At 38.2% G+C, this 24546-nt stretch overlaps 2 protein-coding genes and 1 long non-coding RNA gene across 3 annotated transcripts in view; 2 read left to right on the top strand and 1 right to left on the bottom strand.

Annotated features, from left to right (window-relative positions):
* Window positions 1-3957, top strand: part of LOC111335935 (ubiquitin carboxyl-terminal hydrolase 8) — a 24079-nt gene extending 20122 nt beyond the window's left edge. Inside the window, exons 16-17 of the mRNA XM_022941941.2 lie at window positions 1901-2153; window positions 3059-3957. Coding sequence (XP_022797676.2) covers window positions 1901-2153; window positions 3059-3130 — 325 coding nt within the window. The 3' untranslated portion in view covers window positions 3131-3957. The remainder of the gene's footprint in view (window positions 1-1900; window positions 2154-3058) is intronic.
* A 156-nt stretch (window positions 3958-4113) lies between these two features.
* LOC111335936 (guanidinoacetate N-methyltransferase A) lies at window positions 4114-10465 on the bottom strand. Its single transcript, XM_022941942.2, has 2 exons — window positions 10071-10465; window positions 4114-5768 (listed from the first exon to the last, which is right to left on the bottom strand). The coding sequence occupies exons 1-2, from the start codon at window positions 10402-10404 to the stop codon at window positions 5401-5403; spliced, it is 702 nt and encodes a 233-aa protein (XP_022797677.1). The 5' UTR covers window positions 10405-10465; the 3' UTR covers window positions 4114-5400.
* An 11390-nt stretch (window positions 10466-21855) lies between these two features.
* Window positions 21856-23887, top strand: LOC111334608 (uncharacterized). Its single transcript, XR_002695252.2, has 2 exons — window positions 21856-22050; window positions 23734-23887. It is a non-coding gene; the product is annotated as an uncharacterized LOC111334608 (long non-coding RNA).
* The last annotated feature ends 659 nt before the right edge of the window (window positions 23888-24546 follow it).

Here is a 24546-nt window from a genome sequence, read left to right as displayed (position 1 = left end):
GAGCGCTTAGGCATGAAACTCAGAGTCACAGAGAATCGATGTGTCCTCTTTGATTCTTTAAGTTATATATATATATATTTCAATCACTTTCCTTTAAGAAAGAAAGCACCATTTGAAAAGTGTTATCAATAAAACCTCTATAGTCTATAAAAGCAAAGAAAATTTTCGTGAGAAACTAACTCTAAAATAATGAACTAGAACTGCCTTAGGTTTGGGAAAACAGGCTGTATGAACAAGTGTTATTAGGTTGTTAATAATGAACTAGAACTGCCTTAGGTTTGGGAAAACAGGCTGTATGAACAAGTGTTATTAGGTTGTTAATAATGAACTAGAACTGCCTTAGGTTTGGGAAAACAGGCTGTATGAACAAGTGTTATTAGGTTGTTAATACCCTTTGAACACTAAGAATGACTAGCATCTAATTTCTTCCAACAATATCACACCTGGGCCCACAGTAATTGGCACAAGCTGTTGCAGTGTCCCTGCCGGTTGGCGAAGCTAAATAAATTAAATTAAATTAATTAATTTAATTTAATTAACAAATGGTAAACACCACAGCGTACACTATTGAGTTATGGATGCACAGCACAAAAGAAGCGTAAGAGTCGCTCAAGGCGATAGCCAAGAGCGACTCTAGCTTCTTGAGTGCTTAGCTAACCTCCCAAGTGCATCCATAACTCAATAGTGTACGCTGTGGTGTTTACCATTTGTTTTATAACATAACATTGATACATCGTAGCTAAAGAGTTCCCTTTTATTTAACAAATCTTACGCGACCAGAAAAAACAAGCACGCGCGGAAAAATAGTCTTTGCATTTGCTCACGTCAGCAGCGTACACCCATGGGAAAATGGGGGACGCTAAATTGACCAATCAGAGCGCGTGCTTTACTTTGGTTGTGTTATAATTAAAATTAAATTACCTGAATCTAACAAGGAAATGAGGAAATGATTACCAACAAAAGAAGCTCTTGATTGTTAAACAAGTTCTCCTTGTCAGCTCCTTGGGAAATGTCTAGACAAAAGTATGGAGAATATGCATACTGATGTTGGGTGTAAAGATCAAATATTCAGTCTGGTTGTTGAGAAGATGATTTAAGTTTTTTTATACCAATCACAAGTGTATTGAACCAAAACTAATGGATTATGTTTAGTACTGACTACTCAATTGCAAATTGCTCCACTTGTATTACTTTAAACTGTCTTGTTAATTATCGGTAACTCATTCTTGATCTGTAATATCTGGGTTGTCAAAAAGATTTTGAATAACTGGACTGATGCAGTGAAGGTGGCACAAGGGGTCAAAGGCCCCTCCAAAGGCAAGGGCTCAGGGAGCCACATGCATTCAGAATAGCTGACACATTTTTCAGAGTAACATAACATAACATAATGTAACGTTTATTCAGGAAGCTGCAACGCAAATATGAAAAATACATCCTGAAAAGGGAAAGTCATGAGGTTAGCCCTGTATAAAAACAATTTCCCTGACTAAACACATACAAAAGATAAAATTTAATGGCTACAGATTCAATAAGTATTCAAATAAAATTTAAGTCTACTCTTAAAAACAGACAACGATTCAGCGTGTACAATGTATCCTGGCAAGCTATTCCATTTTCCCACAATGCAAATGAAGAAAGAATATTTGTAACAATTACAAACTGCTCTTTTCAGGTAAAGTAGACAGTTTAACTGTGCTAGTTGGTGGCACATTTTGACAATCCTGATGACATAGATCATTACTCTGAGCCTCTTAAGAGTGCAATCTAAGGGAGTATCCCAGGAGAGTATTTATTTCCATTTCAACCTCTTAAATAATTCCACTGCTTCTGTATTATTTTAAATTAAACTTTCATTGGCAGTTGTGGTTATTTGTTTGGTTATTTATTTCCTATTTTGTAGATTTCAGTATGAAGGAATGTGGCGTCAAAAACTACAGACAGGTGTGAACTTCCACATGGATCAAGTGGACATGTCTGCCTTTGTAGTGGGTCCCAAATCTGCTACACGTTGTTACAACTTACATGCAGTATCCAATCATTACGGAACCATGCATGGGGGCCATTACACTGCATTTGCAAAAAATGTTTATGATAAAAAATGGTACAAGTTTGATGACCAATATGTAACTGAGATGTCTCCTCGAGATGTTGTGGTATGTTCTTCCCTTATTTTCTCTTATTGATTTGTGCAAGGTGCCATAAACTGTGCATCGTAGTAATAAATGAACTTATTACACGACTCGGGCAGTCAGAGGGCCAATAACTAAAATCAACCAATCAAAATGCTCTATTGCCGGTCAATATTCTCTCAGTATTGGACCGGGCACTGCCCTGAATGGTCCCGAATGATACCGCACTTGTATCCCTTTGAACTTCAGTCGTATAATAAATCTCTTATTAACCAAGCTTGCTCGGGACCGTACCAGAAGAATATCGGCCCTCTGTCTTTTTTGTACGGACCTTGCTGCGCTCGGTCCGTACTGTCAAGACCTCAGGCCAATATTCTCCCAGTACAGCCCTCATGCTTGGTTAATAAGATTTATAGATTTATATCCTCAACAGCATTATAAGCTGTATCAGTCTTAGTCACAAGGGAAAGCTACAGCATTAAGTGACAGGAGGTTTTTAGTTCTTTTTTGCCAGCAAGGTAATGGTGGAGATGACGTATGAAAACAGTCACATTTCCAGGAGAGAGACAATTTGTTTACTGGCATACAATTCCCTCACTTCTCAAAATCTTAGTGCTTGACTTGAAAAAAAAAAACCTCTCACACACCTCTCGAGTTGTAGTATTGCAGTATTTTTGTTACAAGGTATGTTTACTAAGAAAAATATGATACATTGTTACAGATAGTTTGTTATATATCGTAGTTTTATAGATAAATAAATGTTTAATCATGTCTCTCAGGGTAAGATGTCAGGCTTATCAATGGTTTATGGATTGCAATGTTTCTCTAGTTTGAAAGCAGAACTGATTGGTTTTTAACTACATGCCTTTTTGAACATCTTGGATTAGATTATGAATCATATTAACTATACTAGTGTATTTCCTTTCCAGACATCAGCTGGTTATCTTCTGTTCTACACATCAATTGATTTTCCACCTCCAACCTTCAATTTCAAATCTTGAAACAAGCCAGCACACTGGACATTTTTCATGCTATAATTTTGACAGAAGCAGGATTATTTAGTAGTCTAGTTCAATTTAATATCTCAAAAAGGAAATTAAACAAACATAGACAACTATGTGTATGAAACTCAATTAAATGATTTAAAGTAACAGTTGCAGCCAGTAGGTGAAGCATCACATGTACCCAGAAATATAAAAGCAGAATGAAAGGAAGGTGATCTTTTAGATCAAATCAATAAACTTTAAATTTACCCCGTATGGTTCAGTTTTGTGTATAAAAAGTTATATTTAACCCCAAACAGACTTTTAATTTTTTAATTTTCTTTTTCCTATGTGGTCTAACAGTTATTTTTGAAGTACTGAAAGAGTCTGTGCATCATTAGTTGTTGCAATTTATGTAGACATAGATTATGTTTTTGGGTTAGACCTTTTTTTTTTAATTAATCAGTCATTTATAATGAAAAATCTGCTATGAATACTGAGCAAAGTATAAGTTATATGCATTTAATGTATCAGTTACAGATTTCTAGATTTCACACTGATATTTTGATTCGTGTGTTGGGGTTGATGCTGTCGATGTAAGTAGGCTGAACTGGTCGCAAAGGAATACTCAACTGATGGCTTCCACTTCTTTGCTAGATCAGTTCTGTGGTTTCCCCACTTTAGGACCTTTAGCTAGTGGTAGTTTCCTATTTAGATCAATTTGATTGTTGTAATTTAGGCAGCTGTACAAGTTTCTGTTCTCTCAAAATAGTTTTGATTATCATTGATGATTATGGATGTAACATGTAAGCATGATGGAATTAAAGGTACTTGTAAAGGAGAAATTCATTTGGTTTTCTCATCCCACAAAGGTAGATATAAACTTGAGATTCAGTTATAGTGATGGTCAGGATACCTTTTCTTTTGGGTGTCTAAGAAATTTCAGTAGTTGAAAGGGTTTTAGAAGAGACCTCATGGCTCCAAGCAAACCAGATCACAACTGTCAGAATCAGTACATTTTACTCAAGAAAGACTCCCTTCCCAGCATATACTATATAATACATAAACCAAGCGTAAGGTCAAGATGGCTGGATATTGACCAAGTTTTCTTTTGGATGAGGGTAATTCTTCTATAAGAATCCACTGCTAGACCTTTTCTGTCGGGTGAGTTGAACCATCTCTTTAAATAAGGCCTTTTTTAGAGTTAGCTCCTTGACTATAATATCCATTTATCTTGACCACACAAGCTTGGTCAACAAAGGATGTATTACGTGTAAGAATCAAGAATGACTTGTTATTTGGAGAGCTGGGAAAGTTAGCCAACCGTTTACCTTTCTTTTGTTTTTACCATCTTCAGCCGCCATTTGCAACACCATCACCAATATTGTCCGAAAACTAAGAACTTTGCAAGGCTGCTCCACACACTTCTTTTTCTTGCAGGGGATTAGAGCTGGCAATCCTGAGTAAGTGAGATCTTGCATGCTAGGGTAGCCAATCAGAACATGGGATTCTCTTCATATCACCCCCAGGCACAGCCAGTGGCATGAAAAAAAGGTCATACGTGATGTATACTCATTACCTAAATTGGCTGGCTAGCTTGAAGAAATAAACTTGAAAATTTTGTTACTATCTAGTTGACCACAAGCTTCTTTTATTCCCAGTACTCCTCTTAGCTCAGTGAATGAGACATGTCCACAAAGCATATCTCAGTAATTAGCTCCTAAAATACACTTCAATATCTGGCCAAAATTTGGGAAAATCTACTAAGCACCACCTATGTCCATTAAATAACAGCTTTGAACAAGTCCTGTTTCTGATAACCCATCTTAAATTAAATTTGAAGTTAACACCTTAAGCTTTTCATATGTGAAGCCTTAGCCATCTGCATCATGTTATAAAAAGTAACCAGTATGCATGTAAGCATGTTTCATTTGATCTTTACCAAAACCCTTCCAAGTTTGTTTCACACATATTGTTAAATAAAATAAATAGCCCTTTCTGCTAAAAGGGTGGTGATTCATGCCTATTGGTCATGAAAGGTGACAGTAATGTCCTGTAAAATTCATCAATACTTCACAATAGGAGCAATGATGTGGTAGCATCAGTCAAGAGCTACATAAATATCTGTGAATTCAGTTGACAGTAATCTCACTAAAAAGAAAATTCATGAGAAATGAAATGGATGGTGCTTATCACTTGCCTCCAGGTTGGAATTAAAGTTCATGATAAATATATGTGGAGTACACTCTTAAACAATTCACTGAAATAATGGAAGACTTAAGCAAGTTTCACTGCTTAATGACTGTTGGAGCAATCATTTCCCTGTTGCTATAGTAGCGGCAATCGAGTGACACATCAACCTGTATGACTTCAGTTGATATGTTTTCTTCAAGGAACCCACTTTTGAGTAATTCTGGAACTTGAGTCTCCTCAAACATCTTTTCAATATCATTGTACTTTGTCTTCAACAATTCTCCCCACGAAGTCAGGTTGCAGTATGTAAGTACTCCGCCTGACCTCAGAAGTCGGAAGGCATGGTCTTTGATAAAATTAAACTGATGTGTGTGCCATGTTTCTTCTGACAAGGGGTATGTGTCATACATGATGCCATCAAATGAACCATCAGGTAAGCTGGGAACAACATCTTCCCACAAACCTGCAAACAACAACATCAACAATTTAAGCATAAACATAATTCAGGAGAGCCTCTCTCACTCAAACTCCCAAGGAAAGCAAAAAATGGTTTGAGTTGGAAGGGTGAGAGGGGGTTTCAAGTTGTTGGGGCAGTTTTGAATTTAAGTTATCCTGCCCATTTTGGTAAGAATTTGTCTTTTGCCCATTCTTACATTATCAACAGTCATTTGGGGCATTTAGTCTGTTTAATGAGAGTTTTTTTTTATAAGAATGTTAAGTTCAGGAAATTAGCCAAATGTTTTATATATCAGGATGTGTCAATCAAGTATCTTTAGATCCTTTCATGTTTATTGACTGATGTTTTTACTTAAGGCTTGATATATGAAGGTAAATTTAAGCTTAGGGAAAGTGACATTAGCAAGTTAACCAAGTTAAAGATAGCTGATAGCAAATGATTCAGGGTAACAAAGTCTATTGCCATCCATTTCTTACTGGTATTTCATTGTTAAAGTCAGTACATAACACAAATTAAAACAAACAACAAAGGCATGATGAATCACATCAGGCCCACGTAACTTTTCAAAATACTTCAGGAATTTAGGAATTTAATTTATTCACCATGGGAATGGCAGGAGAAAGGAACAGAACTTTTGTCCCAATTGACACCTAACCCCTTTGCACCCACCATTCCACCCCAGGGAGGACATCCACCACACAGTAATCTCCTGTGTGGGAAATTAATGTCTCCTACCCCTAACCTTGCAGGAGATGGGACCTCTGGTTTATTCGTCCTTATCTGAGAAGAATAGAAAGTCTTCCATTTCCTGATATTATAGAAAGATAGCACATTCTCCTCATACTTCAGCTGGCATAACAATTTTAATGTTACTGAAAAAAACAAGTTGACTACAATTTTCTGTTGTCTATAACCTTACTAAGAATAAAATTAAAATGACATTTTCCTTGATTGTGATTGGTTTAAAAAATTCCAATTTTCCACTAATTCACTTGCCATGTTGTTATTGGATGGGTTGTTGTTAGACAGTTCAATAAGCTGATTACATTCAAATTGCAGTTAAAATCAACCGTGATTAATTAGTAATAAGACTTCCAGTTGTCCATTGAGGCACAGTATTGCACAATATACAGAATATACGTCTGTATATTTTGATGTATAAACTGAGTGTATAAATATATACTTAAGTGACGTCACATTTTTCACAGGAAAGTTGAGTCGCCATGTTGGTGTTCCATATTTTTTAACATGGCAGGATATCCTTTCTCAGATTATACAAACATGCTCGATCCCCACGTGAAAAAACATTATTTAGAGAAGATTTCTTGTGTTGGAATCGATCCTCTCTTGTTATCAGACAAAAAGTATGATCCAGAGTGCCTGCCTCTGGTTGAATCCATGGATTTATTGTTATTTTTGGTGTTTGACACGAGTTATTACAGTAAGGACCATTTTAAGGCGTATAGAAGTCTACAGAACATGGTTGTAAACATGAAAGTGTCGCTATTGAAACTTATGAAAAGATCATGAAGGAAAAGCACATCAACTTTCAGGTATCGAAATGTGGCTCGTTTATCAATAAACAATATCCATGGTTACATGCCACACCTGACTTTTTGTGTAGGTGTGATTGCTATGGGAATGGATGTAGGGAGGTCAAATACCCCTATTGTTTAAAGGATACAGACTTGGAGCAGTATATTAACAAGTACAACTCTTGTTTGAAGTCAGAAAATGGAGATTCAAGTCTGAAAAGGGAGCATGCCTACTTTTACCAAATCCAACAGTAAATATTCACTGCTAAAAGCTTTACTGTGACTTTGTTGTTTGTGGTTTTCGTGAGCAAAATTGATCTTTTCTGAGAAAGAACTTTGCCTGATGTCAGCCACTGGCACTCTGTTGTTTCAAAACTTAGTCACTTCTGGAGATACTGTGTGCTACCAGAAATTTTGGGAAGGTGGTATACTCAAAAGTGAAATTTGTCTCATTCATCCCCTGATCCCAATTCTGCTTGTTTTCGCAGACTGGTAACTAGAGGGCCTGTGGTAACATGCACAAACCAAGCACGTCCCATCTCTACTTTTCATTTATCTTGTTTGAAAATTACAAAAGTACCTAACAAGTGGTTTTGTCCCCTGTGTCTAAAAACACCAGCATCAAAAAATGAAAAATCAAAATGCAAACAGACGAGAGATAATTTGGATGAAGCTCTCAAATTAGATTTTATCTGCACATGCAAATAGAAGCTACTGTGTTCAGATAAACTGCTGAAAAGCGACAACCCATTTTGTCAAGGTAGAAAGTTTTTTCATTTTCTACATGCCTTGCTTATGGTATACACCCTGAAACAATGCAATTCATGTCCCTAAAATGAGAAACCATTTATATCAGTCTTTAAAATTTGGTGTATTGAAAATGTTTCCTAAATTTTAGACTGCTTAAGGTACATCTACAGTTAAAATATTTGGAAAGAGTACCATACAACCCCATCCATTGATTATGCATTCCACTTCTTTGTCTTTCATGACAAAACTTTAAAAAAAAGTCTACTAGTCTGAATGTATAATTAATGTATGGGGTTATATGGTACTCTTGCCAAATATTTTTGGAGAGAAAGAATACCCACTTTATTATAGTGAAAATAAAATAGTTGCCTGATGCAATGGACCTGCATATTTGAATTCCCAAGATGGAGGGTAGGGACCCAGTCTACGTTGCATCGATCCCAATCTTTCCAGCTTCTCCTGAAATGAAGTGCCGGCTGCAGACCCTATCGCGTTCTAAAATATCATCAGTTAAGTCATCTCTACTTATCGCACAGATCCACATTCTTCTTTGTTCAGAAGTAAGTTCTTCGGTGTACTCTCCTTGATTGACTATAACATGTGGGACGCAAAAAAACCTTACTTTTTCGACATTAGACCACTTCTTCCCTATTTTGTTCCCACAGCTAATGACAAGGCGAAGGACCATGATAAAGAAAATATAAATATTACCTTCTTGTCTTCTCAAAACTGTAAAATGTGCTCCAAATGTTTCCTGTCACAATACTCACAGCTGATTATCATGAAATACCAACATGGTGAAGTCGGTTACATGACGATAAAGAAATTTGGTCACGTGAGTGGAAAACGCTCTATTGGTGTATACAGAGCTTAGAAGTGAACTGTATATTAGCAGCATTGAGTTCCAAATAGAAACTGTTCTGTCCATTAGATCTTTTGTTTTGCCCCCTCCTTGTTGCCGTCACTTTCATGGTTTGCTTAATGTCTCTAATATGTCGGAAACCACTCGGCTGCGCCTTGTGGTTTCACTTTACTAGGTATGTTGTGTCTGCATTTCAAGCTTTCCTTTAACCAGAAAATTGAGTTAGATAGAAAGGATAAGTAAGTTGACACTTGATTGCAATGCAATCAGGCAATTAACCACAGACGCCCTTTACGAGATTTTCTTTTTTCCAGCAGTCCATCGTACGTTCCTTGGGGCTCGTTTTTGTGAGGAAAATGTTTGTTGATTGATTTAAAACTTTGTTTACCTTTCACTTACAGTGAAACGTAAACTTACACATCTCATTGAATCACAATGCATCCTTTCGTTTTCTGCCTCGTTCTTCAAAGCATGCCGACAAGGTGGACTTCAACGGCCCTGGGGCTCGTTTCTCGAAAGTGCCGGTAACTTAACGGACCCGAAGCCATATTTTAAAATCAAAAGTTAAAGGATAGGAAGGCAGGTTCTGGAAACCAAACCAGTCCTTTTTGTTTCTTTAGCGGATAGTTTTATTGTGTCACTTTCAAAACTTTTGAAATCACCATCTTGAATGAAAACAGAACAGCTTTACGGGCCCGTTAAGTTACCGGGACTTTCGCGAAACGGGCCCCTGTACTCTGTAGTTGCTCCCAAATTTTTTAAATGAACGTAGATCGGATATGCGATTATTTCAAAAATTTGCATGCATTTCTTTTCCACCTGATAACCAAAGAACGGCCGACCTTCATCCCACAAGACAACTGAGAATGAATTCAAACTGGGTTTGTCACCACAGGTGGATACATTTAAAAATATTAGAAAGTTGCACTGGTGGTTAAAAGCGTTTCTGAAATTATAAACAATAAAAATGTACCGGTTCCCGACGTTTCGGTCGCAATCATGGACCTTCAGGGGAAGTGAAAGAAAAAATTTTTACGCAAAAGCGCAGATTTAAACAAGACGCTGACTAAAGTTCAAGATACGTGTCACTTTTTTTATAATTTCTGAAACGCTTTTAACCACCAGTTTAAATGAGAATGAATTCGTAAATTCATAACTTGCCTTTCAAAGCAGTCACTTTCTTCTCAGCTATTTGAGCAAACTTTTCCAGCCGTTTAAAGACATTATCATTGCATTCAACGATAACATGCTCGTCTATGGGAAAGGTCTGGATTTTCGTCGCTGAAATTGCCATACCAAAGCCTAGCTCAAGTACACGGCCACCTTTCGACGCAGCTATTGAAGCCAGTTTATGCATATAGGGGGTTTCCCACCTTTCCATGACAGGTTTCCCCATGATTTGCAAATGTTCGTCTGTTTCATCATAATCTGCTGCAGCATCTCCCCACGATAGCTTACAGTTTTCGCCCACACCGAAAATTTGAGCTGCAGCCATTTCACCCGCGCGTGTTTGATCCCCGACTGGGGGTGAGCACCTCGGAGACCCAGGGGCTGTGGGTCGATTTCAAGTTAAGGGCAGAAGAGCCCCTGGGGACATTGTCTTACAAGACTAGTTCCAAACGGTCGCAGTCGTTCTGGCATCTGATTGGTGCCAGAAAATCTTTGTGTTTTTCTGCCCAATCAGAGTGAAGTGTCCTTTGGAGTCCTTTCGTGTGTTTTAACACGCATACATACATACATACATAAATACATACATACATAAATACATACATACATAAATACATACATACATAAATACATACATACATAAATACATACATACATACATACATACTTTATTTGTCATGTAGGTCAGTAGAAGAAGGCAGCTAAAAAGCTGATGTGGACCTACAAATTTAAATATATCTACAACAATTTAAATATTAATGTTAACAAACTTAAGAATTATTTACAATGAGTAAGAAAAAAAAAAAACTATAATACCAGTAAGATAATCAACAGTCATTTGACTGTAGCGTTAAAATAAATAAATAAAGGAAAATAATAATAAAAATAGCATTAATATATGTAATTCACAATGTCTTTGTTTATTCCCTGTAAACCATCAAATGTTATTTTATCTAAAATGTCAGATTTGGCTTTAAGAGCAGATTTAAAGGAAACAACGTTCGGTTTGCTCTTTAAGTACATGGGTAAGTTATTCTATAAAAGAGACGCTCGATGAGAGAAGGAAGATCGAAGGAAATTACTTCTAGGTCGTTGCACGTATAGTTTCAGACCGTCCCTGAGATTTCTTAACGGAGATTTTTTAGTAAATAGAGAGATTATACCAGCCGGAGCTTTATTGTAAAATACCTGATAAGTTACAGTTGCAATTCTCTTTTTATAGATGTATGATAAGGATTTCCATTTTGTCTTTGCCAGGACTTCAGTGTTGAGAGTAGATTCCTATATGTTAAAAATGAATCTCGCTACTCTAATGTGAATGTCCTCCAGGGTCTGAAGCGACTTTGAGGATCCCCATAAGGCAATTGAATATGTAATACTTGGAATAATACCTTTAAAATAAATTGACTCTAAGATGTGATTGTCGAGGCCTTTTAAATGCTTGAGTTTCTTCAGTATTGCTGAGAAACGTTTGCTCAAAGTTTTTACATGTTTCGACCAAGAGAGATTATTGTCGATATGAATCCCTAAACATGTAGCTTTAGAAACAAAAGACAACTCATTAGGCCCTAAACAAATTTTCTTTAAGGGGCCGATAAATTTTGACTTGGATAATAACATCAATTCCGTTTTTGCAGGATGAACAGTCATGAAGTTATCCTTAGCCCATTTGTTTATGTCGGCTATCGCTTTCTGAATATTAGATAAAACTTCATCAACAGTTTTTCCAATGCAGTAAGCTGTGGTATCATCTGCAAACATTTCAGCGGAAGCGTTCTTGGTGGCTCCGGGTAGACCATTTGAATAAATGCTGTAAAGTCTGCGACCAAGTAAAGACCCTTGGGGCACACCAGTATCTATTTCCAACAATTCTGAGTTTGAACCATTCACAGTGACAAATTGTTTTCGATTTTCAAGGTAATTTAGGAGCCAATCGTAAAAGGAGCCAGTAATGCCTATAGAGTGTAATTTATCCTTGAGAACTGTATGATTGACGCAATCAAACGCTTTTTGAAAATCTATAAAGACTACGCCAATAATATTGCTTTCATCCAGGGCTAAACGCCATTGTTCCGTTAATGAGAGTAAAAGAAGTTCAGGTGAGCCTCCTTTTCTGAAGCCCCATTGATTTATTGAAATTACTAGATTGTTGCCATATAAGAAGTTGTCAAGTTGTTGGCTGACTACATTCTCTAACAGCTTGCCCGGAATGCTGAGAAGGGAAATCGGCCTGTAGTTTCCGCAGTCAAGAGTGCTCCCTTTCTTGTGAAGACATTTCACTTGTGCCTGTTTCCACTGGCTCGGGAATTTGCATTCCAAAATACTTCTTTGAGCCAGTAGCATAAAGCAATCTAAAAATGCATCTCCAATGAGACTCAACTCTCTGCTAGATATATCATCAGGTCCACTTGCCTTGCCAGGTTTTAAACGTTTCAGAGAAGATTTCAGAAGATCCTTATTAAGTGTTATGCCATAAAGAGAGACACTGATATTTCTTGCAAACTGGCAAGGAGAGTTTGCTAAAGAATCTTGTGTTGATTTCGAAAGGGATTTTCCATCATTAACAAAAAAGGAATTTAAAGCGATGGCTTTTGATGTATCGTCTGAATGAATCACTCCTGAACTATCTTTAATTGGACCGATATTCGTAGTTGTTCGCTTTCCCTCAAAAGATCTTACTGTCTTCCAAAAATCTTTAGCAGAGGTTGTCTCGTTAAATTTTGATAGCCAGTAATTTGATTCCGCTGATCTAAGGAGTTTGTTGCAGTGATTTCTTGCCTTCTTATAATCTATCCAGGCTTGTGAGCCCTTCGGTGTTTGCTGTGCTTTAAGAAGCAGTTTATAGCGTTTGTTCAGCTCTTTACGTATGGAAGAGTTCATCCAAGGTAGACTTCCACTTCTTATCTTTACTCGTCTCTGCGGAGTTCTATTGTTATCGCTATTGTTTTAATTGAACAAAGACTGAATGCATAATTAATGTATGGGGTTATAAGGTACTCTTGCCGCAGCAAAGTCCGTTCTTAATAAGTCAAGATCTACTTTTTTGCAATCATAGACTGTTTTGAGCGTTGGTTTCTGACGTTTCCTTTTGAGGTTTACAACCGCATATATTAAAGTGCTACTGAAACGTAATTTTCATATCTGAGATTTTTGAAACATAACAGAGTTTGAACGTTATTTGCAAACGCTGTGTACTTTTAATGGGCCAACGCATAGCGGAAAGTACATTTTTAACAATTCGAAGTTGACTGGCTGAGATCAAAATTGGCGGCCATCTTGGCGCGGCCAAAGCAGCCCTGTGACGTCACTGGTTGTGTACTTCTGTGAAAGAAGGGTAAAAGCATAGAGTGTGGCTTGCATGTTGGGGAGCCGAAAAAGAGGATTTTGGGCAAAATGCCATCCTCGTCTTCTTCATCGGCGGCCATATCGGCATCTTGATCTGAAATTCCCAAGTCACAAACACCTTGGTGAGAAATATTTGAAGTGTCTGAACAGATCACCAGATCAATTAACGTTGTGGAGGTGTCAGTGATTCTTGTTGCTTTATTAATGACATTCTTTAGATTAAATTTATTCAATAGTTGACGGAATTTCCAGATTGAAGAGCTTGTGTCCTGAGCATTTGGCAAAAGATTAAAATTGAAGTCCCCCAGTAAAATTATATGGGTTCGTTTCATCCATATACGATCCAAAGTAGAAGAAAAACGGTTTAAGAAGGTAGTGCTATCAGGTGGGTGATACACAGAAGCAACTAGAAGTTTCTGAGACGCTACCATTACGTCAATCCATGCAGCTTCTAGAGAGTTGTTTATATCAATGTCTTTACGCTCGTATGCATCTAAATATTCAGCAAAGTAGATAACCGCGCCACCACCTTTTCGGCCATCGTTTCGATCGCGTCGGGAAGTTTTATATCCAGTAATAGCAATTTCATCATCAGAAATATCCGCGCTAAGGTGGGATTCAGTTATGGCTAGAATATCGAAATTTATCGAAAATAGTAGAGCTCTGATGTCCAGTAACTTATTAAGAAGACCATTTACATTAATGTGTGAGATCTTCAGACCTGGTAGTTATAGGTCCGCTTTAAGTGATGGATAAAGATTTTCATGTTCGTGGACATCATCGTAACATATTGTAGTTATGGACGAGTAAAGCGAGTAATCTAGATTTGTCTCATTGCCAAAAGGTAAAAGGGACCAAAGGCATCTAGGACACCACCAGGAAAATGAGGGAAGGCTTTGATAGATCTTGTATTCGCTTGGTTTGATCGAGGCACATTTTATGTGACACCACAAGCTGCAGTCATCGCAACTCACCGCTCGATGATTTCGAGCAACACGCTTGTTACAGACTGAGCATTCATCTGGACCAGGATTTAAGTCGATGTCCCCGCTTTTGTAGAGTCGCATTTGATGGAATGTTGAGTGCGAGTTCGCATAGTAACTTGTCCTGGTCGCATGAAAACCTCTCACATATAACACCAGACCAAGATGGCGGATCTTTTTCGTCTTCCATTGGTTGCAGAGGCTTGTGTATTCGAGTATGAGAAGTCGCCTTGACCAAGAAAAATCCTTCAAGATAAGGATTTTTCTATTTTCTTGAAGTGCAGGTCGACTTTTAGGGAATTGTGTAAATAATAAGAACAGTGTAAAAGCATAAAAGCAGGAGAAATTTAAAACACGTCCTCTCGCCATCTCGATCTCCAAATCATGTCCATATGCAACAAGCTCTTTTGGTCGCTATGCTTGTTTGGGCCGTACGACGAAGCTTTGCCCGAGGTGAAAAGTTTCAGTCTCGGCACACAATGTAAGAGAAATCGATCAGATTGTCCGCGAAATCTTACCGGAAATTATACTGAAAACTTTCGCAGGAATCAAAAGAGAACGTGTCTAAAAGTTTGCGAGGTTCGTGTAAAACATAATGGTTGCAGGCATTGATATGTCGCTTTAAGCGTTAGATGAGATGTAATCCTAAATCCTTCAAGATTTTTTGTACAATTTGTTGTGACTGAAACTTTTCCAATCCCGTGAAGGTATTTCGTCGCACGGGCCACGCAGGTATGTCAAGCAACTGGCGCTTACGCTTACGTAGCTTTCTGTGCGCGCCAAATTCTACTCGTTGCTTTGTAGTAAAATCTTTCGCAATATGGCCAAGGTTGCAGAGAACATTAAGTACGTGGACGACCCCCAGCAAGCGCTTAAAGAAAGCTTAGCTGTGTTTCCGGTTAGCTAATTAAAATCTGAACAAAACCCATCCTCGGAGACCCAGGGGCTGTGGGTCGATTTCAAGTTAGGGCATGAAGAGCCCCTGGGGACATTGTCTTACAAGACTAGTTCCAAACGGTCGCAGTCGTTCTGCCATCTGATTGGTGCCAGAAAATCTTTGTGTTTTTCTGCCCAATCAGAGTGAAGTGTCCTTTCGTGTGTTGTAACACGGACATATACTAATAGCTCAGTTGCTCGCTATGTTTGTTTGGGCCGTGTGACCATAGTTGGTAGAGGGGACTACTCTCTAACTATGGTCCCCTCTACTAACTATGGTGCGACGGAGACTTGCTTGAGGTGAAAAGTTTCAGCCTGATTGGTGCCAGAAAATCTTTGTGTTTTTCTGCCCAATCAGAGTGAAGTGTCCTTTCGTGTGTTTTAACGCGGACATAAACCTATAGCTTAGTTGCTCACAATGTTTGTTTGGGCCGTGCAACGCAGACTTGCTTGAGGTGAAAAGTTTCAGTCTTAGCACACAATGTAAGAGAAATCGATCAGATTGTCCGCGAGAATCTTACCGGAAATTATACTGAATACTTTCGCAGGTATCACTAGAGAACGTGTTTTACAGTTTGCGAGGTTTGTATACAACACGATGGTTGCAGTCATTGATATGTCGCTTTAAACGTTAAACGAGATTTGAGCTTAAACCTTTCTATATTTTTTGCATAATTTGCTGTGACGGAAACTTTGCAAATCCCGTGAAGTTATTTCGTCGCACGGGCCACGCAGGTATGTCGAGCAACTGGCGCTTTCCCCTACGTAGCTTTCTGCTTTCTGTGCGCGCCAAAATCTAATCTTCGCTTTGTAGTAAAGTCGTTCACAATACAGCTTAAGTTCGTGGACGACCTCCAGCAAGCGCTTAGAGAAAGCTTAGCTGTGTTTCCGGTTAGCTAATTAAAATCTGAACAAAAACTTATTAATGAGAATATCGTGGGGAGGAGAGGTTTTTTCGGGCAGTTACCGAAGGGGTTAAGAAAGAGTTTAATCTTTCAACTGCTGCCTAGAGTGTTGAAATTCTTGAGCTAGGAAGGCTACAGATTCTCTTCTAGTCCCTTGGTCATTGTCATTTCACCTCTTCTGTCGATTGTTGAAGACCAAGTGAAATACCTTTGATCATTGGGAATCGATCCGATGCTGCTTTCAATGGGAAAAACAAAACCAAAGACCAAGAAATAATGGATGGAAAGGGCGGGTTTGCTTTATTGCAAATGTCAGCTTAATAGTACAGGGCCATCTACCCACATCTAATAAGCTAAAGTTTCCACGCTTTGCTTTTCTTTTTTTTTAAGCGAAGATGAGATTAGATTTTGACACGCACAGAAAGTTGCGCAAGTACCAGTTGCTCGACATACCTGCGTGGCCCGTGCGACGAAATAACTTCACGGGATTGGCAAAGTTTCAGTCACAGTAAATTATGCAAAAAATCTAGAAAAGATTTAAGCTTAAATCTCGTTTAACGTTTAAAGCGACATATCAATGACTGCAACCATCGTGTTGTATACAAACCTCGCAAACTGTAAAACACGTTCTCTAGTGATACCTGCGAAAGTATTCAGTATAATTTCCGGTAAGATTTTCGCGGACAATCTGATCGATTTCTCTTACATTGTGTGCTAAGACTGAAACTTTTCACCTCAAGCAAGTCTGCGTTGCACGGCCCAAACAAACATTGTGAGCAACTAAGCTATAGGTTTATGTCCGCGTTAAAACACACGAAAGGACACTTCACTCTGATTGGGCAGAAAAACACAAAGATTTTCTGGCACCAATCAGGCTGAAACTTTTCACCTCAAGCAAGTCTCCGTCGCACCATAGTTAGTAGAGGGGACCATAGCTAGAGAGTAGTCCCCTCTACTAACTATGGTCACACGGCCCAAACAAACATAGCGAGCAACTGAGCTATTAGTATATGTCCGTGTTACAACACACGAAAGGACACTTCACTCTGATTGGGCAGAAAAACACAAAGATTTTCTGGCACCAATCAGATGGCAGAACGACTGCGACCGTTTGGAACTAGTCTTGTAAGACAATGTCCCCAGGGGCTCTTCATGCCCTAACTTGAAATCGACCCACAGCCCCTGGGTCTCCGAGGATGAACAAAACCTAATCATCGAGAACATCGTGGAAAGGAGATATGTTTTCGGACAGTTACCGAAGGGGTTTGGAAAAAGTTTAATCTTTCAACTGCTGTGTAGAGTGTTCAAATTCTTGAGCTCGAAAGGCCACGGATTCTCTTCTAGTGCCTTGGTCATTTCACCTCTTTTATCGATTGTTGAAGACCAAGTTAAATACCTCTGATCATTGGGAATCGATGCTGCTTTCATTGGGGAAAACAAAACCAACTGGACCAAGAAATATTGGATGAAAAGGGCGGGCTTCCTTTATTGTAAATAGGGAGTTTAAGCAAATCACTACGGCTGGCGCTGCTACGGCTATCGTGGTTGACGAGGCTTGGGGAGAGTACGTCGCCGTAGCCCGCCAAAATTCAACTTTAAGCAACGCGAACAACAAACCTAGTACGGTTGAGAAGTTTTAAACCAATAAATTAAGCGTCTTCGCCATAGTTTTTGCACGTCTAAAAACTTAAAATGACTTTTTTTTTCCAAACCGACGTTTGGAAAAAAAAAATTGTAAGCGATCCTGTGCACAGTGAATGAGTGAATTAAAATATTTAACCTTACGTGTTGTAAAATTGCCAGTTTGGAGCTTATAAACACCAAAGCAAAGTTTCTACACGGTTCCTCATAACCCTCGTCATTCCTCGGCTTCAGCTATTTGAATTTCAAGTAGTCTTTGAGGTTTCAAAAGGAAAAGTTAGACTTTCTACTGACGCATTTCTCCTTGCGTTCGCTGCGTTCTCCATGTGCACACTGCTTCGATCCTTCGACAAACCCGGCTGCAAAAATAAAGGCAGATTCACTCGGTAAGGGACAGCAAGCTTGATAAATATCCCCAATAAGCTATTTTTAAAGATGTTAAGTTTATTACAATAGTTAAAATTGCTCAGGAGAATGTATAAATAGAAGAAAGAAGCGAGATAAGTTCACGTACCACAGGCTACGCCGAAAGCTTTCCACTCGCGTAGAAGGATTTCCCGCTACGGCTGGATGGGAACCACTGACATGCGCAATGACTCGTTTCTGGACAATTTTAGTTCCGGTATCCGTAGCAGCGCCAGCCGTAGTGATTTGCTTAAACTCCCTAATGTCAGCTTAGTACAGGGTTATCTACCCACATCTAATAAAAAAAAGTTTCCACGTTTAGCTTTTCTCTTTTTTTCAAGCGAAGATCACATTAGATTTTGGCTGGGCGTGCACAAAAAGTTGAGTAAGCGCCAGTTGCTCGACATACCTGCGTGGCCCGTGCGACGAAATAGCTTCACGGGATTGGAAAAGTTTCAGTTACAACAAATTATACAAAAAATCTTGAGAGATTTAGGCTTACATCTCATCTAACGCTTAAAGCGACGTATCAATGTTTGCAACCATTATGTTTTATACGAACCTCGCAAACTTTTAAACACGTTCTCTTGTGATACCTGCGAAAGTATTCAGTATAATTTCCGGTGAGATTTCGCGGACAATCTGATCGATTTCTCTTACATTGTGTGCTGGGACTGAAACTTTTCAGCCTCGGGCAAAGCTTCGTCGCGCGGCCCAAACAAACAAAGCGAGCAACAGAGCTTGTTGTATATGTGCGTGTTAAAACACACGAGAAGACTCCAAAGGACACTTCACTCTGATTGGGCAGAAAAACACGAAGATTTTCTGGCACCAATCAGATGCCAGAACGATTGCGACCGTTTGGAACTAGTCTTGTAAGACAATGTCCCCAGGGGCTCTTCTGCCCTTACCTTGAAATCGACTCACAGCCACTGGGTCTCCGAGGATGGGGGGATAGAAGCTGAAAAGCAAAGTCTGAGGGTGTGCGGTCAACAACGTGGGCTCAAGTGTCCTTGGTCTAAAATTTAGCGAAATTAGTGGAAAATAATAGCGGCTGACTTTTAAAACCAAGGAACTCTGTTTTCGTTGAAGGCATTTTCCTATTTCCAGGGGTTTTAAGGAGAAAAGTAATTTTTGAAAATTTTTAGGGGGTGTACCAAGTTTTTGGAGGTTGTTCTGTAAAATAAAAGCAGCACGGAAAACGACGCCTCGAAGCAACAGAATAGGAAATCAACCGTGCGAACGACTCAAAATCCGTGTTTCCTCGGCAAAACCTGGCGCGTGCGTATACGTTATTCAACTCTGTCGACTGGGGGTCGTGCGTGCGTGGTTCTAAAGGTCAGTACTGAGAATGTCGCAAGGAAATACGGGACATTTGACTTTCAAAACCGGAAAAAAATTAGAGATCATGTGACGGTACTCAAAGAAGCCTCTCTCTCAAAGATTCCCATAATCCCATAATATGCGCATTCAGCTGAACACTTTTCCATGAAAAGACAGCTTTTCAAAAATATTAAAACACTATTTACGATCAAAAACACATTATGGTGTCAAAATATTTAGACAAAAAATCACAAGAAACAGCCACAGGACCTCGCAAGTTTCCGGGATAAATAATAATTATAGTCAATATGAGATTTTCCTATTGACGAGAGAGGAACCTTTCGGATTTAGCCATTTAGTCACTTTGAAAAATTTCATAGAAGTGAAAATGAAATTTCAAACTGGACTCAAGTGTAAACGAAACTCAAATTGTCCACCAAATACAGCTCATTTTACTGTAAAGGTTGCAAGAAATATTTGGGGCTTGCGCTTAGGTCCGCGCCTTGGTGTCCTGGGGTCTGCTCGAACAGTTCAGTCCGTCATCAAACATGCTCTCAAGGTGTTTGTTTTAGAAACGGTGAAACAAAGGTTGTTCTCACAGAAAAGACAAAGTTCTCTCCGTGATTTCCGTCACATGTCGAGTGCCGTTATTCTTTTGATTTCATATATCTCTCTATATTCAGGATTTGCAATGCTTCGTTGTCGTTTTGGAAAAAAAACTAATTGCTTTGAGTGATATGTTGCAGAGGAAATCGGGTGGAACATTATCTATTGCTTTGACGAGAGGAGTAAATCGACTTGTGAATCCGTGGATTTGGCCACAAAAAGACCCACAGATCTCGGATATTTGCAAAAATTGAGCGGACATCACGAATTCGAGCACACAATGGGGGGGGGGGGGGGAGAGGGGAGGGAGTTGTCCTCTGACTCGAAAACAAGAGACTTTTTCGGTACGCCGACTCTTTGCGTGTTGAGTTTATCATTATATTACGGTGGCCCAGAAGGCTCAACGCAAACAAAAAGTATACTGCAGCAAATGAAAAATATACTGCAGCAAATAAAAAATATACTGCAGCAACTAAAAAATATACTGCAACAAATAAAAAAATCAAAACGCAAAGAAAAAAAGTACCGCAGCAAATAAAAAATGCAACGCAAACAAAAAATACTGCAGCAAATAAAATATGCAACGCAAACAAAAAAAAAAGAGAAAACGCAAGCAAAAAAATTGGAAGGCAACGCCAAGGAAGACTGGGTAATAGTTCTTAGTTTCCCGCCAACACTCGTTCCATCTTTTGCTTGTTCGCCTTTCCGAAACCATGTTTTGCAGCTAACTTATGACAGTACCATGCTGCTCCTTTAAAAATTCGATAATAACTTTATTTTCATACCCTTGATGAAAGTAATCTTCTATAATCCTACGCAGATCGCTTTCGTCCATAATAAAAAACGAGTTCAAAAACAGTTAGCTAACCGCCTCCCGGTTAGCTCAATGGATAGAGCGCTGGACGGTAGTGCGGGAGGTCGAGGGTTCGAGCCCCGGCCGGACCAACACTCAAGGTCTTAAAATAATTGAGAAGAATTTGCTACCTTTCTATAACATCAAGAAATGGTTAGATATTCTAGTCTTCTCGGATAGGGACGAATAAATGGAGGTCCCGTCTCCTGCAGGGTTGGGGCAGGTGACGTTAATTAATTCCCACACACGAGATTACTGTGTGATGGATGTCCTCCCATGGGGTGGGATGGGCGGGTTAGGACAGCAGGTCCACATCAGCTATTACAGCTGCCAATTAATCAACCTGCTTAAACAAATAAATGAACTTCAACTTCAGTTCCAGTTCATGCTGTTTTGGCGGGAAACTAAGAACTATTACCCAGTCTTCCTTGGCGTTGCGTTCCAATTTTTTTTGTTTGCGTTGCATATTTTATTTGCTGCCGTATTTTTTGTTTGCAATGCATTTTTTTATTTGCTGCGGTACTTTTTTTCTTTGCGTTTTGATTTTTTTTATTTGCTGCAGTATATTTTTATTTGCTGCAGTATATGTTTCATTTGCTGCAGTATATTTTTTGTTTGCGTTGAGCCTTCTGGGCCACCGTATTATATGATATTATATGAGAAATCGTGAATAAATGTCACACCAAAATCTTGAAATCTGTAACATGCACATTTTCGTAGTTCCATCAGTCGGGGTACACGTTCCTGGGTGACCTGTGAACTCTTTCAATGTAGGCCTGGTCACACAGTTGTGCTTCGAGAGTTACTCACGAAAACCCACGTCAATAGATCGGTCGTTCCATTGATCGATGAATGAGGAAAGTTTGTTAGTTCTTTTCCTAAGATGGTTGAGTTAAACGATCCTAAATCTCACGAAAAATTTTCAGTAGATGTAAAACTTCTGCTTGTACCAGGAGTTCTCTTAGTCCTTTTAGTTGGTAAGTTATAATTATAATTTTACAGTTCCCTGTGTTAGCTTTTATCAGCTTTTATTAATCTTACAATCGCCATCGATCCATGCTCTGTTCATTTATCCTCGATAGAACTTACCGCAGTAAATTCCTTTTCTTAACTGTTCTCTTTAAGTTTATTTCTATTTTGAAAACATACAACAACTTTTGAAATACTTATCTATAACTACATAATAATCTTGTTAATACTCGTGTCCCGACACAGTAAGATGTTGGGAGTCTATGAAATGAAAGAGGATCATGTCTTGTGATGTTAGGATGTCTTTCGATCGCGCAGTTCAATTGTAAAAAAAAATTAAATTGTTTCCAGTGCAGGAACAAACATGTATTTGTTCCCATAAAATTGTTTTTGTCAATAGTCTTAAACATAATTGAATACCACAATAGCTTTGCTAATGATGTGAGATTTTCCCTCTATCTTAGGAGTAAAAACTCTGGTAATAAGTGTTACCTTTCAAACCCTTTAATTCCCTAGATTATATCTCAAATTCACCCTAGTAGCTGCCATCTGTTACTTCCTTGTAAATTAGGGAAGAGAATTTTCTGTCTGATCAGGAAACAAATGCCTTCTGGTTGCCCAGTTTGTCTATTGTTTTGGGTCAGGAAATGCATTGATTTTTATGGAAAATTTACATGTTTATCATTACTGTGAGTTCAGAAATTACTGTGGCCTGATCCTGTTCAATTCTCTGCCAGCCAGTCTTTAACTCTGTTTGCCCTAAATAAGGCAACCAGCTAGATAGCTTGTTTTTTTGAGGATTCATCATGGAGTGAAAAAAGGTCATTCTCACCTAAACAAGCTTCACATCTAATCTATGGCATAATTTTACTCTTTCAGTCCACCATTATTGGCAAAACTATCAATAAGAATTCTGTGCGAAAATTCAAAGCAAATTTGATGACACAGAAAGATAATTTCACATTCCGAGAGGTTGATTTAGTTCCAAATGTGATATGAAACCCTTTAATAAGAACAGAGACCCTATCATTTTTATCTTTAATTTGAATCCACTGTTTAATATTTCTACTTCGAAATGAATACTCAAATTTTTGTTTTTAGAGTGAAACATACAACATGTAACAGACAATCTGCCATTATTTTATCTAAGTTTCTAACTACTGCAACTGGCCATGATAATGTCAATGTACATAATTTGTTGTTCCTTAAGACTTTTTGTAGGTTTTTAAGACAGTTCAATACTTACTTATTTTATGGGTTACATATATGTTGTAGTCTTTAAGGTAAACAGGTAGAAACCCTAAAAGAAGGTATACATGTCATCTTTCCTACAAACGAACTCTGGGACCCTTCTGTTTATTTCATTAAATTACTTGTGGGCAAACAACATCAGTGATCTCCTTTTCAGACATAACTTGAAAATTTACTGCGTGAAGTACCTATATTCTCCCCCTAAAACCACTTGGAATTCTTGAAATTCAACAGGTAAAGGATTCCTCTACCAGTTTCAAAATTTCTTTTACCTGCCACATTTAAAACAAGGGAAAACACTGAACAAGAAAAATTTCAAAGAAAATCTACATTGTGGGATTTTTTTCCAATGGAATTAAGCAACTAATTAAAACCAATAAATCCTCATGGCATTTTGAGTTTTCTAACATACTAAGTCAGTGATATGTGGTTAATTTCAGTGTTATTTATTTACCGGATTTTAAAGGCAAACCATGACAGGGAAAAAGCCAAGCAAGAAAAGAAAAAAATGAAACAAGAGAAGAAGAAACAATAACAGAAGGCCTGGATATTAGGATAACAAATTATATCTTTGGTAAAAGCTTTACAATCAAGTCTGGAATTTTCATCTTTCTACAACGATTTGGATTTTGGTGACTTACATCTCCTCTTGAATACTGTGGCTATGTGTCATGTGATCTCTACAGGCTGTAAGACTTCGATAACTACTGTAAAGGAAATAGATTTCACCTTTGGAAATGGAAATTGCATTAATTTTGAGTTAGCTAGAACTCCAAATAAGCCAAGTTTACAGTGAGGAAGATCTATTGTACAATTAGTTTTCAGAGAACTCAAACAGAAAAATTTATATCAATATCTTTATTGTGCTGTACACCAAATGATTTATTTCAACATATCACAAAGTAAAATATCTCCATTGACAATCTAAACAACATTCTTCCATATCACTAAAAACTCTCTAACAAGCTAACACTATGCAAATTAAAACTGAAATAATGGCATAGTCATAAAAAGAAAGAAATAAATTATTTGAGTTAAAATTGTAGTACTATAATGTGAAAACTCTACATTGTTAACATCCTTTTAATTGGCTTCTTGCAGCTAGGGATCATTTCTAATTCTGCCCATAAATGATTGATAATGTTGATCCACAAAAAAAAAAAACTTCATCCTTCAAAATTTTACATTACCAAAGCTGAAGATGATCAACAATGCAATCATAAGAGAACTGATGACCTTACAACCCTTTAGCA

Source organism: Stylophora pistillata, chromosome 1 (genome assembly GCF_964205215.1).
Source record: "Stylophora pistillata chromosome 1, jaStyPist1.2, whole genome shotgun sequence".
Taxonomy (NCBI): Eukaryota; Metazoa; Cnidaria; class Anthozoa; order Scleractinia; family Pocilloporidae; genus Stylophora; species Stylophora pistillata.
This window is presented reverse-complemented; position numbering and strand designations above follow the sequence as displayed.